The 20,763-nt window shown below is 37.7% G+C and overlaps 1 protein-coding gene across 1 annotated transcript in view; it reads right to left on the bottom strand.

The window, feature by feature from the left end:
• LOC113122715 (neural-cadherin) overlaps positions 1-20,763 on the bottom strand; it is a 245,826-nt gene that overhangs the window by 148,737 nt on the left and 76,326 nt on the right. Inside the window, exons 5-7 of the mRNA XM_026294237.2 lie at positions 18,277-18,388; positions 11,642-11,891; positions 3,453-3,595 (exon numbers count right to left, since the gene is read on the bottom strand). Coding sequence (XP_026150022.1) covers positions 3,453-3,595; positions 11,642-11,891; positions 18,277-18,388 — 505 coding nt within the window. The remainder of the gene's footprint in view (positions 1-3,452; positions 3,596-11,641; positions 11,892-18,276; positions 18,389-20,763) is intronic.

Raw genomic sequence — 20,763 nt, 5'->3', positions numbered from 1 at the left:
GAGAGAGAATAATAATATATTTGCCAGAGGGAACCATGGAGAAGAACGAGGGCAAAATAACATGGGTCTGTTACATAAAGCTAGGATCAGGCACAGGTCAGCACATCAGACCACAAACAATAGATGGGAGGTGAGCAGTTCAGGAGGAAAGACTAAATAATAGAAATAAAACAAGACAACAGGACTAAAAATTCCTACCCAATCACTGGTTACCAATGAGTCTTTAATGAAAACTAACTCACCACCATTCTCAGAGAAATACCAACTCTTTTTCCAAATGACATAAAACTTAGCTGAGGAAAAAAATGGAAATGATGAAAGCCAGTTTATTGGTGCCACCACTTCCCTTCAGCTGTCAGTAAATGCTTCTTCCTATCCAATGGACCGGGTGCTTCTGTATTTATGGGTTTTAATAGGAAGAGTGTGATCATCATATTGACTGGCCTGTTCAGAGTCTAATGGGCACCCTAAATCTCAGGGAAACACACTGTATTCTGGGGTGAGTTACAGGCAAATTAACATGGAGAGAAAGCCCGGCAGGGCTGCTACTGCCAGAAGTGAGAAAAACAATTGCTTGAATGATTGTCAGACATTTAGAATGAGAGGGGGGCGGCTGGAAACAAGAGGGGAGAAGAAGCAATAAATGATTTTCATCAGTAGCAGAGGGAGATTGGTTGGAGAGGGTGGGTGGAATCAAATGTGCTCATTTTCCATTATAAGAATCATAAAATAGCTTTAATGACCAAATATTGGGCTCTTTCGAATAAGATATTGGATCATATTACTAGCATTATGGTGTCACACTTTGGCTCACACACTTTGGTGCAGACCAATTGTGTAGTGTTTTTGTGGGCATCAGTATTAGACTCACTTCTGTCTGTGAGTGTACGTGCACATGTTAATATGACAGGTTTTAAGTTGGTTTACTATAAATCCATTACTCTTGAAGATGTTTAATACGGGTGAGGCCAAAGAGTTTAAACTAAGCAAACTGACAAACTCACAAATTGATTCAGAATGGATGCTCGATTCTCAAATCAAACCAATGATCAATTCAATAAAAATAAAGAAGGGCCCTGTATTTTGGCTTCTGATTCAGTTGCAAATGAAACAAACTGGTTCTAGTAAGGGGCATATTACAGAAATAAAAAGCAGAAAGAAAGCAAAAAGAAATGGAAAATAGCTTTTTCAAGTTGATATAGTTAACCCTAACCATAACTTAACATCCAATCACAGAATCTATAATCTAATAAGAGGTATAAATTGATCCATATCAATTTTTAACATTTTTGTATATTGGGTTGCTACGGCAACACACAAGTAATGTCATTCTGACCTTGTTAATGTTGTTTGTTAATGAAGATGTACAACTTCAATGCTTTATAATGCTACTGTTATTTTATCTCTACTTAAACTAAAATAAGTAGTTCTCATTTCTCTCATTACCAGCTAACTTTAATATTAATACCGACCGGTTTAACCAGTTTAACCCAGCGTTCACAGTCACAACAGTCAGCAACTGTATTTTCTAATGTTAGCTTTTCAACTTACTTGTGCTTTTAATCTCCAACATGAACTCCAGTTACCTTCTTCTTCAACATTGCTTTTATGTGCATGGTGGATTACAACAATGGCCTGCCCACGGCCGTGGTCGTGAATTCCGATTTCCGAGTATAGCTCAAGTTGAGCTGAAGATGGGGGATAGTTGGATAAAACAATCAGTGTGTATAGTACTGAATACCAGTAATGTGAGTAGCAGCATGCAGATTGCAGGCAGGCGGCCTTTTATGACCATTGACAGGTAGAAATTTGGTCAATTTGACTAAATGCAAATGTCAGCCAAACAATACAAATGGCAAAGCAAGTCTGTTCCAATCTCATAGCGATGGAATGGCATTGTAAGATACAAGCCTTCTCTCTGCTTGATAAAATGACCACCACTATCAGCTGACAGTGAATGTCACTGCTGTGAACAGAGGAAATTGTGCCTTGAAGTTCTGAGTAATTGAATTTGTAAATGTCATCATATTACCTTAGAACATGATATGCAGATTAAAAGAGGGGTTGCAATTTACCACTATGAAATTCCCACCCTCACGCAACTTCCTGTACACAGACACACATACAGCATTACTAACCCGGTTTCCTATTTCACATTGCTTCTGACATTGCTGCTTTTGCCTCGGAGGACACTGAGATGTGTGACCTGAAACTTCAGATGACATTTTGTTTCAAAGACACTTCAGAAACCCTGCTCACACTACGCACGTCTACATGACACGACCTGTTGGGATTTAAATATGCTTAACAAAGCTTCTCACAGTATGAGGAAGGCTGATGTGTCATCCACATCCAGAGAATAGTAAAAATGGTGAAGCACCAAAAACTATACTATAAAAATTATGTGAACCATATTTTTCTTTCTCTCTGTGGGACACGTGACAAACTGCAGAGCTTTTACATTTGTATGTTATAAATAAATATAGTACGGAGACACCAAAACAAGTTGAAAAAAAAAATCTTTGTGGATATTTTGGGATTTGTGCTAAACCTATGCAGGCGAACGGCACAATAACAGACATTAGAGCAAAATCTGAAGTTTGAAGATTGATCTCCTAATATTTGAAATAGTGATGTAAAAATAATACACAAAGTACTGTTATTTAGTAATGTTGCATGGAATACCGATACTAGAATCTAATGCCATGGTACTATACCTTGTTTTAGTGTCAGTACTTGAACAGTAGTTTTAATAAGAGCTGTATAGTCAAAGTTAGTGGGCAGTGCTGTGTGGGTGTGCAGGTCTCAGCTTCCACTCCCGACAGAGTGGGCGTGTCAACTGCTGTTTTCTCTCATGTTTCCTTCTGTATGCTGCAGGCAGCTTTCACAGTAAGAATAAATAAATGAATACATAAATAACAGACATGGCTGCAACTACAAGTGTTCTTCCAGTCTGTCTGAAGTTTGTATACACAGCAGATGCACAAAGTGAAATATGGAATTATTTCACTTATGTATCAGAAATTAAGCCCATGGACACTCCAAAGCCTGTCTTTCAAAAACTACACAAACCAAGGGAACCAACATGTCCAACCTGGCAGAACAACCAACCGACAAAAATGTCGACGTGTACAAATAATTTCAAGAGCAACAGGTTAGAGATTAGCTAGAGATTAGTTAGAGATTGTTTCAGTATGCATATTAAGATACTTAGGCAGGTATTGGTATCAAACTTGTAATTTTGGTATTATAATAACACCATTATTTAGCAGGCACATATGTCTTAAGTATGTAGTTTCTGTCAACTGTTGCATGTATTAAAATGTACACACACAGGCAGGCAGAACACATTGCAATACCAACATTTAAAGGGTAGAAGATTTGATGAGAGTTAGTGTGTAAACAAGAAAAACAAGAGAAAAGTGTAGGCCTTTAAGAATTTCACATCTAACCTTTTTGGCTGTCAATGACAAAGTTGCCCTCTTCATTTCCTGTGGTGATCTTATATGTGATCCCATCCCCATCAGGGTCCTTCGCCAGCACCGTAGCAACAAGTGTGTTGGGGCCTGCATCCTCTGAGACGAATGTCCGGTATCTGATAAAACACATGCAAGTACACAATCAACACCTACGTTTTGCTCATTTGCAGAAACAGGCGTTCTTGACACATGGCTGAAAGTCACATTCAACAAGTTTTTGTGAATGTTTAAATTAATTTCATCTAATTCCTATTTGACGAGTAGTTCAGTGCTTCAACATTAAGAACAAATACATTTATGTGGGAACATGCAGCGGTGTCCCTATAAAAATATTAAAAATCTAGGTTTGTCACAAGTAAATCCATTTCCCTCACTATAAATTAACACTAGTAGTGTAGTCTAATTTAATCAATATTTGAATCTTGTATCCAACTAGGGTGAACAAACATGAAAAGGTCATATTGTCTTACCTCAAAAGAATTGAACTTCTAAAACATAGCGTGATTTAAAAATATCTGCAACATGATTCAAAATAACCTCAAAATTCACTTTTTAATATATTTCTAGTAACCATCCTGCCGAACGTTAATTACAGAAAGATAAAAAGTTTTCCACAGGCATCACAGATCCTCCATCACACCTTCCAAGACAGAATACCTGCAATCTAACAACTTTCAAAGTGACAGAGTGACATTGTGGAGCAGGGTGGTTGTGGTGGAAACTAGCTTTCTACAGTGTTAAAAAAAAAAAAAGTGAACATGCATGGTTCTTGTCTCTTCAACTCAGCACTCATTTTCTTGGTTGTGTTGGCCATTGGTCTGCATCACTATCCAGGAGGACATTCAAAATGCCTGAAGTCTAATTGAATTTTAAGGGCATATGCCTATTGAAACCCTGTGATGCAATCTGTCCAGGGTGTACCCCAACTATCGCCCAGTGTTAGCTGGGATTGGATGGAGCCTCACTGTGACCCTGGAGGGTAAGAGGTAGACGAGAGATGGATGGATATCTATTGCTGGTTTATAAGCCAGTGGACAAGAAATCAGAGAAAGAAAATATCAGCTTAGACAGAAACACTTTTACAGTATTGTTTAAAGCTTTTAATGCATTTAAGTGATGCTAAATGTACAAAAAAAGTAACACAATCATAAGTACTTGTGCACACTACAAACTGACCTTCTGGTTAGGTGCTCCTAAGAAACAGTGCTCATGCAATTTATCATTTATTACAAGACAGTGATAATTCAATGCATAGACCAATACACCCGTGAACAAAACAAACATTTTTTCATAAGAATATTATGCATATACAAGGTCAGGACTTGTATTTAGTCTGTTCCATCAGTACATTTCATATATAAGTATACATGTATATATAAAACCCCTCCAAGCTAAGTGATTCACTCACCTTGAGATGCATTTTTTATCAGTCCCATAACATAAACTGACTGCAGCTCCTTGCTCTGAAATTCCTCTTCGCTTTTAGTTTTGTATCTTAGTATGGCACTTTGAACTTCAGGCTTGAATTCTCTTTTGGCCTTACACATACATCTCTGAACCACTGATGTGATTGAAGGCAAAACATGTCAGGAAAGGCTGCCCTTTCTATATTGTTACCATTAGCTTTACACTCCACATTTTTGGGATACATTTCAGCGGCCACTGTGGAAATATCCAGCTGATTTTAATGTTATCTCCCCTTTAAATGGCTGTTGTCACTTGATATTATGTCTATAATTATGCTTCAGTAAGGGAAAACTACCAGTAAGCCAAAAGGTGCCTATCACAATCGCATGGTGTAATTAGGAAAACTCTAGCATCCATAATAATTAAGACAGGAGCAAGAGTGACCACTGTGATGCTGCATAAAGAGCCAAAAAGGGAGAAGGTCAGGGAGGATGAGTGGGAGGAAAAATATAGGACTTTGAAAAGAGAGTAGTAAGTGGTTATTTTAATCCAAACAACAATCCTTCCTTAAAATAAAATAAGTTGTTTTTGTGCCTTAGCCTCACATGCAACCATGACAGCTAAGGTCTGGTGTATGATAATAATCTACTGAGCTCACTAGGATGTCCAACAATGTTGAGGTTACTCACAAATCCACATACACTTTTCAGTCAGGAACTGTCTTAGCTGGAAAGTTGCTCCTAATGACAGATAAGCCAGAAGAGAAATAGGGAAAACACCACTGGGCTAACTAACCCTTAACTAGTCTTAGCAGACACTTTTCACTCAGACTCAGACTCAAATCTTTAGCCAAAAATCACAGCAGACAGACCTGTTAACCAAGCATCACTCTGTATGTTGCATGTGTTCCTTTATGCATACTGAGCTTAAAGCAAACAACACTATATGTGTTCATTCTACCTGCATGCTCGCATGCATGTACTTCAAAATACAGGTGTGGTAATATGTTTATGTCAGACTGTCAGTCTGACATAAACATATTGTCACATGTCACTCCACCCAAGGAACATAGTCTATTTATTTTCACTGATATTCCCATTAGTGGTTGAACACTGTGATCATGCACTGTGCTACAACTATTGGACTAGTTCTGCCTGCGAAGATCAGTGATGTGCCACTCATTTACACAGTTTGTAGAGTCTTGTTGAAGCATTTGAGTAATTTCAGCTCTGCAAGCTGCACACTTACCCACAGATCAATAGGCAAGTCAGGTAAGGGGAGATGCTGTGCAGTGTTTCTTTATTACGTCGTTTCTCTAAGGGTACATAGGGCACATTGATCAAACAGCTTCCACTTGTGGTCTAAGAAAGCTATCTCAAAGATCATTAGATAATTGCTTGTATTTATCTGACCTGAAAACCAGAAAGAACTAAAGTCCTCTTGTGAATTTCTGACCTCAATTACAGAAAAAATGAATGACTCTTTCACATGGGCTACCAGGCTTCTTTTGTCCTGATGCCACAAATGAACTCTACATTGGTATTAGAGATGCAGAGTAAACCTTGTAGATTCAAAGAGCGACGGCTACAATTAAGATTATGATTACAAGCAGCCTCAATTGGCAACAAGAGCTGCCGCTGGTGTGTACTGGTCTGTACAGCACTTTGTGATTTGCTAAAAACATACTTCATCCATCATTTACAGTAATAATAAACCAATTACATGATTACTTAATTATTTAAAGATCACAACTTTAATCAAATCAGTTTTTGATAATTGATTGCAAATTTAGCTAGAATATCAAACAAAAATGTCAGAATGTTTCTGGATCAAGTTTTTGCAGTGTGAGGATTTGGATTTCTTTTGTATTTCTTTTTCATTTTGAAAGATGAATATCTTTTGGTTTTAATGCTTGGACAAAACAATTTTGAAGGCACCATCTTGTGATTTGAAAAATTTCAATAAAGATTTTTAATTTTAGTTTTTGATAATTTAATGACTAAGCAGTCACAAGAATAAAAAGTTTACTTGATGTGGTGTTTTTTTTTTTAAATTCAGGATTTAAATTTATTTCTTGGTCTTGGCGATGGTAATTCATAAAATAATCTAAATAAAGAGCTTTGTTCTAGGGATTTTAATCAGATCACAGCATCTTCCTCTGTTAATGGCAACTGGCAAACTATCTGCCTAGAAGGTTGTGAACTATGGTCAAAAGCTGCAGAACAGCTGCTAAAGGTCCCTGTGATGAGACTCTTTAGTCAGAAAAAGTGTTAGTTGCAATCCTGATATACATCTTATCTTACCAGCACAGTATACCAACCACACCAGTGTCGCTAGGGGTTCACTAAGACACATTCTGTCATCTGCTTTCATCACAGAGAATCCATGAACCACACAAAACGTGTGATTAGTGCTGATTTCACATACGTGGGACATGTCCAGTAACACAAACATCTAATGTATTAGGTACAGTGTAACTGTTAACTCGAAAAAAGAAAAGCTAATAAGATACTATTTGCCCTTCATAATGAAAATTGGGAGCTGGCCATGACAATGACAAAAGCACAACCTCTGTCCTGCACAGATTAAAATCAAACCTATATGCACAATGACCATTCAATTTAAAAAGCTAGAGTGATGTGCATTTCATAAATATAAGAAGATAATGGTAAACTGCCATGGCAAATTTTTAGGAGTCATTTTAAAGTTAATCGTATTTGAAAATTAATCAACCTCAACAATTACCTCCCTCTACTGCTTTGAAGCAGATGCATGTAGGGATCTGCTGAGTGAAAGACTGGCTGCATGATTGGCTGAGAAGGAGTGGAGAGTGATTAGGGCGAATCACTGAGAGGAAGTAAAAAACGTAACAGTCAAGCAACAGTGAGATGCCTTTTGTAATCACATTTGTGCCCTACCACAACTCTAATTTGGACAGATCAATGCTGGAATCGATTGAAAACCATCTCAGACATACACCAATAAACACTAATTACTTTTTTAACCTTTTTGTTTTACTTTTTGTTTTACTTTGCTTTCATTCTGTTGCTCTTTTTCACATGAAAGAGAAAAACAGATGTGTCCCATAGCTCAGTGCCTGATGTCAGTTGTGAAAATTAATTACTGAATGTAATTATTGAGTTAATTTACTTTATCCAGATAAACAGATGGAGAATGGAAGAAAGAACATGGGTAATGGTGTGTGTCTGCGTGTGTTGAAGAGTTGGCCATCAAGACCATCAATTGATCCATACTGCTCCTCAACAACTTTTTTTTTTTTTTTTGCATCCTCTCTGACCCTTTTTAATGAGTACTTCAGTGCTATGCATGTATGAATTGTGGACTATCTTCCCCTCTGCCTGTCTGTCTACCCTATGTCTTATCTCAGTTCTAATACTTTAGCGCTTTTTGACTGATTTTCTCAGTTGCTTCAGATAGACCTTGTTGAACAAGGTTCAGGATGGAGTGTTCAAAATTGAAATACAAAAAACCAAAAACATACAAGACATATGTGTTACTAAGTCTGAAAATGTTGTTCTGTTCTTTTCATGTGAACAATATGGTTTATTAACAAATTGAAATGATATAATATTACATATTATAACATTATTATAGTGTTTTATATAAAACGTCTAAACACTATAACTAATGTTTTGATGTTGAACTGAGAGGGAACACTTTATTACTGGTAGCCTGCCGCGGCAACTCGATCTGAACATCAGTTTTGAAGTCAACATGACCTTAACTTTATGGGACCACAATCTTTGGTCTGTGGAGACTGTGTGATTGTTATTATTAACTTAACACAGGGAAACAAAAAACAGGAAAGGAAAAGTACAATCTGATTTGGAGAAAAACACCTCCCAGAACAATAACAGGTGATGCCTGCGCAGGAGTTAGAGACAGATAGACATCAATATATCATCACCACACCATCAACCATCAACATCATTCACCACACACGCACGCACACACACGCGCACAAACAGACACATTTAATTATTTTTAAATTCCCCTTTAAAGCCCTTTTTCAAGTAATTCTTAGACTCTAATTTTTTTACCCAGACATGCATGAGGAGAACATGCAAACTTCACACAGAAAGGCCACAGGTTGAAAGGGGTTCAAACCCAAAACCTTCTTGCTGTGGGTCGACAGCGCTAATCAGTGCAACACCGTGCTGCTCCTAGTTTACTACAGTGTGATAAATATGAACATGGAATGTGGTCACAGATGCTGCTTGTTAACAAAAGCACATGTAAATATAACTGAACATGACAATAATGTCAACATAATGTTTGAAATAATAAACATGATTTTGAAACCATATTTAAGATGTTTTAAAACTTAGTAGGGCTTAAAACTCAAAATGACTGTTGGATTTATATTATTTTAGGATGCACAGAAACTGTAACCATGACTATTAATTGCTCTAAACTCGAACTTTAACTTAAACTCACCCTAACCTTAAAATAAGCTACAGTATAACCTACATAAAATTCATTCAAGCTCATTATCTGCATTTCTTGACGGTACAGCAGATCGCTGTTGTGAGACATACAGAGAAAAATGCAGACATGAAAACATGCTGGTCTGTACACATGTACGTGTACAGACCAGCATGCAAGAATAGTGCAGGAAGCATCCCAGGGTGGTTTCTGTGGCAACAGACTAGTGATGATAGGTACAGTAATAGTGTCCTGATGGCACAGTGACAGCACATAGATGAAAGGCAGCTAATCTGTCACTAAGGGCAGTGAAGAGGTAGATCTGAGAGAACTTGTGGAAGCAACAAATAGTTCTGTTTTCCTTCTCCATATTTCTTTCTCTTACACTAATAGCCACTAACAAACAGCCACACTATGCTCACAGCTTTCTAAAGAAAGTAGCAAAAATAAGAAGCAAGAATAACTTAAAAAAAAACAAAACAACAAAACAAAACAAAAACACTGGTCAGTATAATTTTTAAATTTGCAGCCTTCATTCACCTCAAACTCGGTTTCACACACATGGATACTCATTATCACATGCTTCTAACTCCAAGAATCGATACAAATAGGCCAGTATTTCTGCCTGGATAATGATATATTTAATAACCTCACTCTCTTTTCCTCTCTGCCCATCACATGAATTGACACAGTCTCTCTCCCACACACACACACACACACACGCACACACGCACACACACGCGCACGCACACACACACCCTCACACACACACACACACACAGCACACACGAAAAATACAGCCTATCCACAGGGAAAGTAATGAATTTTATTAACTGTCCCTACTGTATTGGCTTCCTCCGAGCCATAACAGATGTGTTGGCTCATTCCCCCCCTCATGTGTGTTCGCATAAATGTGCAAGCATTAATGTGTGTCTGAATGGATGATTCTGAAACTGTGTGTATGTGTATATGTGTCCGGGTGACACATCATACACTGTCAAGTGTTGTTTTTTTGGCATCTGCAGTAGAGGGTTAAGGGCTACTGAAAAAAAAAGACTGATTATTTTGCTGTCACTGATTGTAAATCAGTACATCCAACACATACACAAATACCCTTCCACTATAAAAAAACATGTGATATATGATGTGTGAATACACTTGATAACTAGATCACTCTGTCCATCCCAGCACCCAACTTTATTGGGATCTTCTCAATTACTGAATATACATGCACACATACAGTCTCACTCACACATACATACATACACACACACACACACACACACACACACACACACACACACACACACACACACACACACACACAGCTCAGGGCCTCCTGAGGGTGTTGGTAGGCATGGCTGATTGACCCTGCCTCACCAATCTGCCCAGCTCTCTACTAGAAAATCAACCAATTAAAATATACAGGCACCACAGTGGCACTGAGGGGGAAAGCAGTGGAATTGTGGGTAAGAGCAGCTGTGATGTTGAACTGCAAAGCAGTTGTGTGAAGCTGCTAAACAGTCAAGCTCTCTCTCTTTCATGTACAGTATTTTACATACTTGTAAATAGGTGTGTCCTAATTCTACAGCGAGATACGAACATTGAAACGTGATCTCGTGAACAGTGGCTTCTCCATAGGTGACTTCTTACTGTAAGAAACATTCAAGTATGTTTAAAATGTTCAATAGCTATTTTACAAGGAATTCTTCTTCTTCTTAAAACCACCACTGGACTATGTCAACAAGTGCTAAAGTATATCAAGATAATTCAACCATTAAAGAAGTCATAGTGGGTGGAAGAGTTGTGCCCAATTTTTCTCTGCTAATCTGTCAAGTAGAAAAGGGTTATAAAACAGTATATTGCTTGAGTGAAGGCCCATGTGTTAAAGTTTTTAGACTTCAGTTCATTCTTAACCTTTTCTGTTTGCACCATGCATGTGCCATCCTGTGTAGAGTCACACAGTTTCTAGATGTTTAAGCCTTTGGAGGCAATTGGAGGCTTTTGAGAAATTGCTGATTTTGTCTGACAAATCCAACGTTATCCAATCATATGAAACACAGAAAGCACAATATTTACATTTGAGAGGATAAACTAGTGAAAGTGTTGTATTGTGTGCTTAATGTCAATTATTCAATCATCAAAATTAACCACTTGATACACTGACTAATCATTTTAGCAATAAATCAACATTCTTGCCAATAAGAGGGTTGACACAAATCCTTTATAGTGCTGCCAGTCTCCTGAAGTCTCACTACATCCCAGTTCTGTGTAAAAATAAGGAGATTAGAAGCCTGAATTATACTTACATATGCTGGGAGAACTCAGGTGCCTCGTCATTGACGTTAGCCATTCGAATCCGTACTGTAGCCGTGCCAGTGCGAGGGACCTCCCCCTTGTCAATAGCCATCACAACAAACTCATACAAATGATTGGGCCGCTCATAATCCAGTGGAACTGCAGGAAAGATGGTCCCATGTGGGGATATGGTAAAGTCTTGACTGAGGGTGTAGTAGGTCAACTCTGCATTCTCTTCAGAGTCACAGTCGCTGGCTGACACTAAAAACACACACATGGAGAATAAGAAGAAACACATTAGACTCACATAGACAGTAATGGGGTCCCATAGATTTCAACCAACTAATACAACAAGGTGGCTGTGGCTCAGGAGGTAGAGCAGGTTGCCTTCTAACTGAAGGGTTGGTGGTTTGCCTTCCCTAGTCCACATGTTGAAGTTTCTTTAGGCGAGATGCTGAACCCTATGTTTCTCCTGTTGGCTGGTCCATTGGTGTACAAGTGTGCATGAATGACAGTGGCTCCCAATGGCCAGGTCAGTGCCTTGCATGGCAGCGTGCCCACTGGCATGTGAGTAAGTATGATCGTGTTTGGGAATGGTGAATGGACAAACAGTGTAAAGCAGTTGAGTGTATAACAATACTATGCAAGACCATTTAAAATTTATGGAACCTTGTCTACTACAAATTTCTTTCATATAAAACTAAATTGCGGCAGAAAAGATGTTTAGTAGAAAATTACTTTTTTGTTTTGTATTTTATACAAAGTGTGTCGTATTGTTATATAAATATATATTGTTAATGTTAGTATGTATTGAAACTGAACTAAATTTAAGTTTTTAGTTTTTCAGAGGTCTACATGTAGCCAGTTAGTACAACAGCATTTCAGTAACTATTTTAACAGGTAGCAGGTTCTACAAGATATTCAAAAACATATTCAGAAAGACACTATTACTAATATAATGCCACATCACTTTGTAATGTTTTTACCTTTTCTTTTTCTTTCCCACTTGGCTTTCTTAAGAAAAATGAAATGGCATTAGTTGAAATAAATGTTTTAAACCAGTAGCAATTAGTGACGTAAAGTGTAGTGGAAGAAAGGCTGTATGGTCTCTATTGGAGCAAAGGAACTCTACATGGCCACAAGACATCTTTTCACTTCTCATGCTATGAGACTAAAGTAGAGACTGACAAGTCAGTGATGCTCCCACTGACTTAAATATTCAATTCTATAACACCAGGAGAGAAAGTGTTATTTTCTCAGCATGCATTGAAAGGACCGTCACTATGCAACATTTCTGCTTCGACATCACACACTGGAAATCCATGGAGCCAGGACTTGCTTGAGCACAAATTGATTGCCTTGCTAAAACTGAAAAGACCACCAGGGATTTGAATAAGCATATTTTCCGCTAACAAGAACATTTTACCATCGAACTCTCAATTCTCCAATTCACCTTACATTGCAGTTGGCTTATGTGCCCATACACACTCTGAAACATATGCACATACAAACATACACATGAATAAGTACAGAGAGACACACACACACACACACACACACATATCAGCTAATGAGCTGTAAACTCTAACACTCTTCAAATTAACAGGTTCAACAAAACAACAAAACTACATTTACAAGTTTATTAATTTTTAATATTTATTAATGTATTATTTCACCACAAGTCTGAATTGATTTGTAATATGCACTATTTGACTGTTTGGGGTGATTGAATGTGTTCACAAGCAACTTGCCAAAGGCAGCATAAAGCAGAAGGATGCAAGGCTGCTGGACAAACCAGTGAAAAAAAGCTGACTCAGGGGTTGTAACGAGGCTGGACTCATTGGAGGCTATGGTGGAGAGATGCACACAGAAAAAGGCAGAGGCCATCCTGGAATACAAAGGCCCTCCCCTTCACAACTCCATGATGGACCAGAGAAGCAGCTGCAGTGGACAACTCCCCTCACTGCGCTGCAGGATGGAATGATACAGGGGATCCCTTATCCTCACTGCCAACAACACCTTAGCCTGTAGCATATAAATGATCAACATGAACTGGAATGTTACTGACTACTTTTATTATTTATGACTTATTATTTTTACTACTCGACTACTCGAAGAAAGACTACTCGACTTTCCCTCCTGGGATTAATAAGGTTGATCATATCTTATTTAAACTGGTTTGTGCTCTATGGCATTTGATTCAGTCAATTTGAGCTGTTGTGAAGGGTCTATGGGGCTATGAAGATGTCACATCTTACAGGATGCCCAAAGGTCAAAGGTGATCAAAATTAGCCAAGAATGACCTTTAGTCCATATGCTTAGAGTTTTTAGTTAATTTTAAATAAACCAGAGTGGACCAAAACTAAAAGTCAACAGTACAATCAAACTACAGTGCATCTCAGTACGTAGCACAGGAATCAAATTAAGTTGGACTCAACAGTATTTAATCTTTATCTTCTTTCCTTCTGTTGGCATCTAGGCTGGGCTAGCTGGGAAGCATAAACAAGCTGTGTGTAGTCTACTCACATTAAGTATTTACCTAATTTTGATGAAAATGGTTTCCTACCTCCCAACCACTCTATCTGAAAAACATCTGCATTACACTCTGAAAAAGTGCAAACAGCTTGAAGAGTAGAGGAATGGCAGAGTGGGTGCAAAAGCTTATAGTATGTCAGTAAATCCCCAAAATTGTGTTATTCAGTCAAATGCTTTTCAGCTGCTTATAGATAAGCTAGAATTCTCCCAAAAGACAGGGGAAAAATACTAAGCTATTGTCAACACTATGAGCAGAAATGGATATTTCATCTTTAAATTGCCATAAGCATTGGTTTACAGCTGCACAAATAGCTTGTTTATGTGTAGAACGTCATATTGCCTTTTTCTTTTCAGGGGAAAAAACTGCACCCAAACAGCATCAAATAAGGTGTGGAAATTATTATATTTTCATATTAATCACTATTGTGTTTATATTTTATGCTTTTTGAATTTATGTCCCTGAACTAGAATTCAGGTTACAAGGACTGATGTCTTTTTAAATTACATCTGTTTTGCTTGTTTTAATACTGCAAAAAGAAAACAAAACCTATCATCCAGTGACAATGGGTAAAACATGAAATGCGGTATTAGTGTCTGCTGGGAGTCCACAGTGGCCAAACACTCATCAATATTTAATTTACTAAGTACAGATTTGTACTCTTGAGGCCATTTGACCATTTATTTATCAGTAGGTCCCTTTGGTAAACTTGAATCAGCATTGTAGTGCTGACATCACTATGCACAGTACATTTCTGGCTACATCTCCATGACTTTCTGGCATATAATGATCTTGTACTGAGTATGGAAACTGCAGGAGCCTTAGATCTCTTTGGAAAGTGAGATAATTGGTTTACTTGCTACTATTTTTTCCAACCTGACGAAATATGTTTGTCCACTTTCACAAAGGAACTTACTGTGACATGACTAGCACATGCTATGGCAAAGGATCACTGGATGTCAGTTTCTCCTTGCTCATTTAACTGAATGTTGTACCTTTAAACCTGTTTAATCAAATAACAGGAAAAACATCTTTTATTCAGGAGATTTAACTGTCCAGCAATCAGAGCTGGACAGGGTATAATTAATTATATTCACTGCAACATGCATTTTAGCATTTTGTTTTAATTAGTTCTAAAATGTAATAAGAATGACAGAAGTATTTTTGGTTAAGGTGCATCCGTTTTTCAACTGACTGTGTTTAAAAGCTAATTAATGTTCAAAAATTAAAAGCCTAGAAGGGTTCTAAGACATATACAGTTCCAGATATGATGAACAGATGCAGCCTGTTCATAAAACACTGAAAGGCATAATTTTTACTATTTGGAGTACCTTAAAAATTTGAATATGGCATGTTTTGTTTTTGTGTTTCCTTTTACTAAAAATTTTCACTAATGTATGGACAATCCTCTCACCAACCACCCACCCACCTCCATGCCCAATTGCACAAACACATACATGCACATGGGTAGGCATGTACCCACAGCAGCACAGCAGGGGACAACTTCTCGCCTCCCTTGGAGCACCTGTTGATGGCAGCAAGCTGGGTGCCTGCTATGCCTCCTATGCCTCCTACACCATACACCCCACTCCCTCTTTTACTCACTGATTAGCAATAACTAGCATTTTTATTGTTTTTTCCGGTGTTCCACTGACAATTTAGCAAACACTAAGATGAATGGCCTTTCCTTATTTACATAAACATATTATTCATATTATTCATTGAACAGCCTCATCTGTGATTTTATGTAATTCTAAGAATGGCAGTGTTGGCCTGCCTCTAGGCTCACTTCTTTTGACCATAGGGCATTCATGGTTCCCATATGCACTTTGGAGATACCCTGAATTTTAATTTTGTGTTATCATATGAATTATATTACATATGACTATTTTATTATGACCAAATAACCATAAAACCAATAGCATTCATGCCTAATGATGAAAATGTAAATCAAAGGCACTGTCTGGTAGGCTACTGCATTGTCAACACATCTTTGACAGTTAGATGTGATGTCTTCATTTTATTTATGCCTGTAACGTCTCAGATGTATCCCATATTGCATTCTTGTATTACCAGTAACACAATTATTTGTTCTACTTTCTCTTTATATTGAATGTCGCATTGCATTAAATAATCAAAGTTACTGTTTAGAACTTCTGCATATCTTGGTTTGTTAGGTTGAACTGCTCTGACAGTGAGCTAAAAATCATTGTGTTGTAACAGATTTATTGCACAGAACCCCTCTTATATAGTATTCCTCATGTTGTGCCCCATGGCTTTCACTGTATGCTTCTGGTGAGTCTGTTCAGTGCTCTCTACAAGTAGTTTCAGTTGGCACAGATTTTTCAGTATTTGATTCATATATATCATGTCTTTGTTGCAAACTAAAATGCTGTAGAGTGTCGTGACAAGGTCTGGTATAAAACACTCATCTTATTCCTATTCTGTCTCTCACTCTCAAGTAATGGCTGAGCATATTTCACCACTGGAGACTTCTGAAGAAATTACTTATTGGTATGAACAACAATTGCCCCATATTTACAATTTGTGCGGCAACTTCAAGTTGATTTTGTTCTCCTACAGACTCCAGTTCACTGATCGGCCACTGAGAATTTGGTTGTGGACCATGGTTGTCTGTTTTAAATGTAACACCATTAATCTAATTAGCAAGAAATCAAACTGCCATAGCTAAAAGAGTATGTTCACATGATACAAGTCAACTTTGTGAGTCATAGCTCTTCTATTTGTGTGACACCATGTTTGTTTCCAAACTATGTAAATCATTTTCCTATTATCTAATAGCCTATTTGATAACAGTGAAAATGACATAAGTGGGGCTGATTGCTATGATCGCAACATATATCAGCAAGAGCACAGCACATGTGTAAAAACAACAAACCTTTGTAAAATGAATCCAAACCAAGAGTTTTCCACATGCAGCGGAAGCTAATGAGCGCTTCCAATGAGGTGTCTAAACTATAGTCATTAATAATTTATGTACTGCATGCAGTGTTTTATTTCCCTGCATTTTGTTCTTGTCAGTACTCATTCAAAACTCAGTCGGTGTCTGCTGTTTTTAGCCTACAGGAAGTAAACCTATTAAATAAAGTTTAAGTATCACTGCATTTAAAGCTATAAAGAGGATGACCCTGGGCTACTTATGAAGTTGAAATGTTGCTTATTATTAGTCATGCAATTTAGACAAATTATTACACTTTTAAAATTATCCATTTGTTTAAAAAAGAATGCCTACTAAAGTAGAGTTTAGTGTAGAGGGAAAGCAGTAAAACGCTTTGTTGTCACTTTTGTTGGCAGTTTGTCAGAGCATTAAGACTCACTGTGACAGATCAGATCATGATATGTTGAACCCCCAACAGTTCCTAATATATATACTAATAATTTCCTCACATTAGATGAAACTTAACCAAACACCATTTGGAAATTGCATCATTTTAGGAAAGGAGAGGTTAGAGCTGCTATGACTGGTAAAAAAAACTCAACCACTTTGTTCAGAAAGACACTACATTAGAGATTCTCAAACATTTACATATCACAGAGTGCACAGAGGCACACATTATTCCTTTGAGATGCAGGTAGTTTTGCATTACACCCATCAACTTACAGGATGAAATTTGAGTCATTTCAGAGTCTTGGATTTTACAAACATCTTATAAAGTTTAAAATAAATAAATAAATAAAACTCCTTTTATAATTCAGACGTTTCAACTGGTAATATTCAGGCACAGCTGGAAAAAAACACCACTGCAGCATTGCCCATCACCTGCATCATGATTTATGCATTTCATATTGTATTTATCAGGCATGCTTAAAGAGATAGTCGTGACAGTAAAAAAAAGATGAGACCAAAGTAGCTTACTTAAGTCTTCGGTTTACTAAAGTTTAAGAATAGAAAGCGTAAGTTAACAGCCAAGTGCATCTCTAATTCCCCCTGCAAGTATGTGGAATAGGAAAAAAAAAGAGAAATGGTTTGGGTTTTTGGTCAAAAATAATGTCATTTGAAGAGATAAAAATAAAATAAAAAGTTAAGTCGTTATTGTTTTTCACAACAAAGCATTGTCATTGAGTATTGTGAGGTTTGTGTGAATGTGTCACCTTGCAGAAGGGAAGTTGCTGTTGTCACAGTCTCCGGTACACCATCCTTGCTGTAAATGGACTGGAGAAACTCTGGAACACAGTCGTTTTCATCAATGATAACAACTCGCACCTAGGAGAGAATTGAGAAAGTGAGAGGAGGAAATTAGATGTGGCATTAAAATACATCATACTCATGTCACATGCAGCTATCAAATCCAGTGCCATTAAATCATACAGGACATCTTACAAATAAGGAACTATTACCATGGTGTGATATATATATACCTATTTTCAAAGAATACTGAATTCAAGGTTCTTCAGTCATTCTTTTGATTAGGGATTAGTTTACAATATTACTGTGTGAATTATATCAACATCTGTACTATTTAACTAAACAAAATAAAAACATATTTATATAGAGTATAGAGTTGCTGTATTGTATCTCATACATGTTCCAGTAATGCAGTTACTGCACCGAAATGCACTAAAACTGCCCAGGCAATTCCTCGAGATTAAAAGTGACACTGGGTTTGTGTTTTAAATCTGGGATTACTACTTCAGGCACCATCCAGAATTGGTTTTCTTTGAGTGTGGCGTTGTTTTCATCTGCAAGTAACCCAAATTAACCCTATCCCTTACGAAAAGTAAGCCTCATCCCAACCTCCTCCAAAGTCATGCCCTGACCCTGATCTCTCTGTTTTTTTTTGTTTTTTTACCCCTCTTCAGTGAGGGAGCTGCTGCAGAGTCGGCACTGTGGTACCTTCAGTAGGTCAGTGGAGAATGCAATCTGGTGCAGTTTTTCAGAAGCCCCGAGCTAATAAATGAGAGTGGATCAGCGTGAAAAGAGGAATTTTTTCAGGGTGAGCATGTAGGTATGTGTGAACATGAGACACTGTAGTGGTGTTCAGTTCATAAGGGACATGAATGCAAACACAGCATCTTCTACCAGTTGTTTGACTGCATGCTTGCAGCATTCAGAAAGAATTAATACAGACATGAGCTGAGAGGTGGGTCTATCCGACAACCCACTTTTTTTCTTCCATATAAACAAAACAGGATGCACCGAACACTACAGATCCCACTCTGGCAGACACACAGACACACACAGACACAAACACACACAGCGAGTGGTGGGTAAATACTACTGGTATTAAGTCCTGGCAGGTAAAATGAAATTCTGTAATATCACTTAATCCTTCAGCAAAGATCAGCTTCGAAGCAACGGACAACAAAATAAAATCTGACCATGTCAGCTCCCTGAGGTGATTTGTGTGTGTTTGCCAGTGACTGTCAATCTTTGTTTGCCTGTGCGCCTGTGTGTGTGCGTTTGTGTTTGCATGCCAGAGTGAGTGAGGCGATGAGCCAGTATGACAGGAAATGGCGAAGGTTCTGCAAGATATATGAACCCACAGTATGTGTGTGTACAAAGCTGAGGAAAAGCAAGATTGAATGAGAAGAGATGGGAAGTCAGCCGTAATAAAACAAGATGAGCTTAAACACACACACACACACACACACACACGCACACACACATACACATACACACACACTCAGGGCAGCTGCAGGCAAGTCTCAGGCTGGTTAAGTAACTAATGGTGCCGATGAGCTATCACTCCTGGAGGGAGAAACTTGGAAACTACCTGCAAATTAAAGTCATGCTCTGTAATTCCAGTCCACACAAATATCACCTCTGTTTGCTATTTTGGCAGAGACAGACTTTTGAAAATCAAAATAAAATAAAATCACAAGCAAAAAAAGGACAGCATTTGTTCACTATTAATGGAATGGTGATGTTTAATAAATGAAAAAAAAATGGATCTGAGATGCTGGTTTACCAGATCAACACCAACTATTCACACGAAGAAAGAAATTTTGATGCAAATTCTGTGACAAACAGATGCTTGGCTGTGAATAAAATATGCAGTTGAGCAGTCAGTCAACGTTATTACATACACAGAAAATATCTCCAATCTCAGGACAGATGAATTCTTGTCTGAAAATCAACCACAATGCATATAACTAACTTGGTATGGTCTCACATTGGCATTTGTTGTTTTCGATTGGTTGCCATTTTCAAGGGGGTGGATTATATGTAAAATGAGGCAAAGATGCAAGTCACACCCTCACCTGGGCCACTCAATCTTGCATACTATTTAAGCTTGAGAAATACTGTCTTTGTAACTGTCTTCGGGGTAGCTTAGGTGTCATAGTTTATATAATTTTACATTGGAATTTGGCTATAGCAAATCTTTCTTTATATCTTTAGAAAAAAATCAGTATTAAAGACACAAGAAAAGAATTCTAACTAAAGCGTCATATTGACATTCCCTTGTGGTGCTGCATGGAGCTCAGGTATTGCACCTATAATTGGCAGCTGCTAATTGGGCAAGTAGAAGTGAGGGCTTGACAAGAGCCAAGTCAGAGCTAACAAGCTTTAAAGCAAAAATTGAGAAACAAGGCACAGAGAAAAGTTTGAAAATAGGACTGTGATAAGATTAACTTAAC

Source organism: Mastacembelus armatus, chromosome 3, assembly GCF_900324485.2.
Source record: "Mastacembelus armatus chromosome 3, fMasArm1.2, whole genome shotgun sequence".
NCBI lineage: Eukaryota > Metazoa > Chordata > Actinopteri > Synbranchiformes > Mastacembelidae > Mastacembelus > Mastacembelus armatus.
This window is presented reverse-complemented; position numbering and strand designations above follow the sequence as displayed.